The 4,589-nt window shown below is 28.4% G+C and overlaps 1 protein-coding gene across 1 annotated transcript; it reads right to left on the reverse strand.

Annotated features, from left to right (window-relative positions):
- Positions 1–606: 606 nt before the first annotated feature.
- Positions 607–3,844, reverse strand: LOC136987692 (protein toll-like). Its single transcript, XM_067285448.1, has one exon. It carries the CDS (start codon positions 3,834–3,836, stop codon positions 627–629), a length of 3,210 nt encoding a protein of 1,069 aa, XP_067141549.1. The 5' UTR covers positions 3,837–3,844; the 3' UTR covers positions 607–626.
- Between the last annotated feature and the right edge of the window lie 745 nt (positions 3,845–4,589).

Raw genomic sequence — 4,589 nt, forward strand, 5'->3', positions numbered from 1 at the left:
TCTCTTTACATAAAATAGAATGTCTGGTGTCTGCTCCCTAAACACTTCTAAATCCTTTGACCGATCTGGACAAAATTTTTTATAATTATTCTCTAGGGTCCTGCAGATAATATTGAATTTGATTGGATTGATAGAATAAGGCAACCAACACGACCTGCCAAGGGTGGAACTCTTGGCAGATAGCCCAAGTAAATAAATACTGTATCTGTACAAAAAACATATATAATTTATATTAAAAATAAAACTGCATTAGTCGTGTACATTTTTATTTTTATTTTAAGTAATTTTTATGAGAAATATTAATTCATTACAATTATTATTTTATACATACAATTTATGAGAGTAGAGTAATGGGTTCATATTCTAGACGTAAAGGTCTTCAGGTACAGTACAGAACAGATACAGAAATAATCTCAAATATTGAAAACTAATTTTTAAAATCTTCTATTAAAAATTTAGCTAACTAAAATGAACTAAATTCTAATTAAAATAATTTAAATTAAAACTAACTAAAAATATGATTTTGGTGATAAAATCATTTTCAATGCCAATCAAAGTTGGAGGTTTATCACTAAACATCATGTTTAAAAATGTAAAAATCTGGACTTTTTTCATTTAAAAAACATTTATAAAAATTCCTCTTCGTCAATCAATGTTTTCGTCCTCTTTCCGGGATGATTCTTATGAGGAAGAGCTAACCGTAGCTTTTCCCAAAACCATCTTTCTCCCCAAACTAAATAAGTCTTCGTTTTTAGTAAAACTTGTAAATCTTTGTCCAGAGTACTCATGGGTGGTAAATGACCCTTCAAAACGAAGATAATACGATTGACTTTGTCTTCTAACATCTTATAGTATGCGCTATGAAGTTCTACTGGAAACCAAATACTATTGAGAAATTGCTCGGACAGAATGATTATGGTTCGACGACTACTGGAAACAGAATTAGCAATATTGGAACAGATGGGATTACCAGGAATCCAATCTCTTTCGTGAATACAAAGGAAGAATTTCGGCTCTTTTTCTTCTAACTCTTCTATTAGGGACATAACAACATCTCTATCAGAAGTACTGTAACTGATGAAAGCATCGTAATATTTATCCTCTTCCACTTCACCATCCTTAAACATTAATTTGAATAATCCAGGTAAATGAGTATAAATATAAGCGAGTACAACTTGCTTATTTCTGTAATAAATTGTTAGCATCATACCGATAAGTATAAGTAAAACAATAGCAAAAACAGCCCAGATAGGAAGATAAGTTAAAACTTTTTCTGGACATAATATATCATTGCTGAGATTTATTATTGGTTCTTGATCATATTCACATGTTATATCATTAATATCTGCAATTTTATTAGGCGAATTCAAGAATGCTTTAAAATTTAAAGTCGAACACCCGCATTTCCAATTATTTCCACCTAGATAGGTCTTTATCCTGGTAAACAAACGTTGTGTATCCTCACTAATTATCCGGATTTTATTATTTCTTAAAGAAATTTTCTTTAGTCTCGGAGGCAATTTAAGATTATCTAAAGTACTGATGCTATTATTATCGAGATAAAGTTCGATTAAATTGAAATAAATGGACGAATTAAGCGAATCTAAATATTCAAGATTATTATTTTGGAAATAAAGAATATTAGTTTTGTATGGCATCACGTCAGGTAACGATGTAAAATTAGAATTACTGCAATTAACTGTTATTTGCTGTAATATTACACTCTGATAACAAGTACAGGACGATGGGCAATTGTCTATAATTTCGCATCTTATGTAAGACAACTGGTCATCTGTACAGTTATTTTCGTCTTCGCATATTAATGATTTATAAAAATTTCTTGAACACTTTAAATCGATAGGGCAAGTTGTAATATTCCGAAAATAATAATTTTCTACAGACCATGTTTTATCTTCGCATATTTCAACATTCAGATTAGGACTTTCTTCTTTCAATGTCCTTATAATATCCGAATTTAATCCACAGTTTTCATTAATACATATCTGCTTAACAGGATTAGGACAAAGCAAAATGCTTTTTTTAGGTGAATAACCAGATATGGCTTTCTGATGTAAATTCTGTAGTCTCATGGTTCGTATGCCATTATACCTTAGGTTATAGATGATAGAATTGGAAGTTAACGTTATATTTGTCAATGAATTATACGATATATCAATCATTTTTAAATCTTGACAGAGCTTTAAAAAATTATTTGCACTTCTAGAACTTAAGCAGTTATTTGATAAATTTAAATTCTGTATATAATTAAACATATTTGATTTTATAAACGAAGAATTATCGAAATTTTCAATATTATTAAATTGAAGATTTAAACGTATCAACGCTCGTAGATTAAATACTTCCATAGATAATGTTGAAAATTTGTTGAAAGACAAATCTAGATGTTTTAATGCGGTTAAATCTTTAAAAAATCCATCACTCAATGTTGTTAATTCGTTATGATCCAACAAAAGAATTCTCAAGTTACGAAACCCCCAAAGTACTCTTACATCAAGTCTACTTATTCTATTTCTGCTAAGTATCAATTCTCTAATTTGAACGATTTCGTCGTCGTATTTCTTAAAATAATTTCGACTGATCTTAACGATATTACAATCGACCATTGTCAAAGATACAAGAGAATATAACATATTCTCTCCTTCTAGATTGTTTATGTTTTTATTAAAGTCGCTTTTAACGTATGTAATCAGTTTTGATGATTCAAATAAGTTATTTGGAAAATGTATTATCTGGTTATGACTGATATCTAGATAAGTTAATTTATTTGTTTTTACTAAGTATTCTGATGGGTTCCTTTTTACAATTTCAACAGTTAATGACATACCATACGCACCTTTCAAGTATTTGAGTAAAAATTCATAAGAAATGTTTCTGAATTTAAACAATTCTCCATAAGTTGTTTGCAGTGGATCTTTAACGAAAGACAAGTTAAGTTCTTTTAGTTTATTATTATTTAAATACAGAAATTGCAGATCTATAGTATTAGGAAATACAGAATAATCCAGACTTTGTAGTAAATTATGACTGGCATCTAAATAAACCAATTTGAAATTTTTCGAAAAGAGATTTATCGGAAAAGTAGTTAATTTGTTATTCTTCATTGAAACGTGCGTCAGATTTATTAAAGGATAAAATATTTCACTAGGCAGTTCTTCTAATAAGTTGAAATCAATCATGATATCAGTCAAATTGAGATTATTAAGAAATATTCCTCCAGGCAGCCGGGTTAATCTGTTGTTAGACAATGTTAACGAATGCAATTCCGTTAAATTGTTTAAAACGCCATTAAAAATATTCTCCATTTTGTTATTGCTTAATACTAAATCTTGCACAATTTTTAAATTAAGAAATGATTTATTATGAAGATTTACCATATCGTTTCCAGAAAGATCTAAATAAGTTGCATTCAAAAATTCGTAAGAATTCGATGAAAATTGGTCCATATAACAAGATAATCTTACGTCATTGGCCGAAAATATATCGCGTGTTATATTTAGATTCTGTATAGAGGATGTAATATCTTCAATAATATTCTGTGCAGAATAATTATTTTTTCTTGTATCCTGTAAACAAATAAGTTGAAATTGATCTCGAGCACTTTTGTAAATTGCATTGAATATATTACTATATTCACAATATATCGAAATATCATCAATGTCTTCATGTTTCAAGTTAGAAGTATAATCACTATTACTTTTCCTTGAAATTTTAAAAGTTTGGCTTGTACACTTTAATTTTTCATTCGTGGCCAGACAATTGAAAGAATATTTTGACTTCAAGAAAATCCAAAGTACCAACAACAGCAGGAATTTCATTTTAAAGATGATTAATCCACATTACGTACAGTACGTTACATTACTTTTATTCTGAAAAAGAATCAACTTCAATTTATCGTATTCATTAAAAATAATTGTTTTTGATAAAGACCTACAGAAATTTTTATTTATTAATACTTTTAAATAATTACGAAAAGGGAAAGTCATGTAATAGTAAAGAATCGGAAAAAATAAATCCTGTATTATGAAATTATATCCGATGTTTTCTTGTTATTCATCGCTTTTTTTCATATAAATGCCGAGTCATGATTAAGCAATTAAATTTGATATGAATTTAAATAAAATTTCGTATTATTCTTTTCTTTTTTCGATTGAAATTGCCTGAAGGATTTTCATGGTATAAAACAGCGGTGCTCAAACTACGACTCCGGGCTAAATCCAGGGCGAGAACATTTTTGACACATGATAGAAATAGGCATACTTTTTGTATATTGAATACAAAATACTTATGCCCCGCTTACCTAACACTCATGCACAATTTGACCCGCCAATCGATAAGTTTGGGCATCGCTGGTATAAAATACAAGAATGTGTAATATGAATAATAAGGAAATTATATAATTGTTTCACAGAAATTTTTTAAAATATTCTTAGTATACTTATTCTTAAATTCGGTTATTGAATTATTGTATAATCTGTTAAATAAATTATTAAAATTATTCAATAAGAAACGTATAAACAATGAATATTAAAACTTGACGTATGATGACATCACTGACGTCAACTAGTATG

This window comes from Centruroides vittatus, unplaced genomic scaffold (genome assembly GCF_030686945.1).
Source record: "Centruroides vittatus isolate TY-2023 unplaced genomic scaffold, ASM3068694v2 scaffold_2569, whole genome shotgun sequence".
In the NCBI taxonomy this organism is placed as follows: domain Eukaryota; kingdom Metazoa; phylum Arthropoda; class Arachnida; order Scorpiones; family Buthidae; genus Centruroides; species Centruroides vittatus.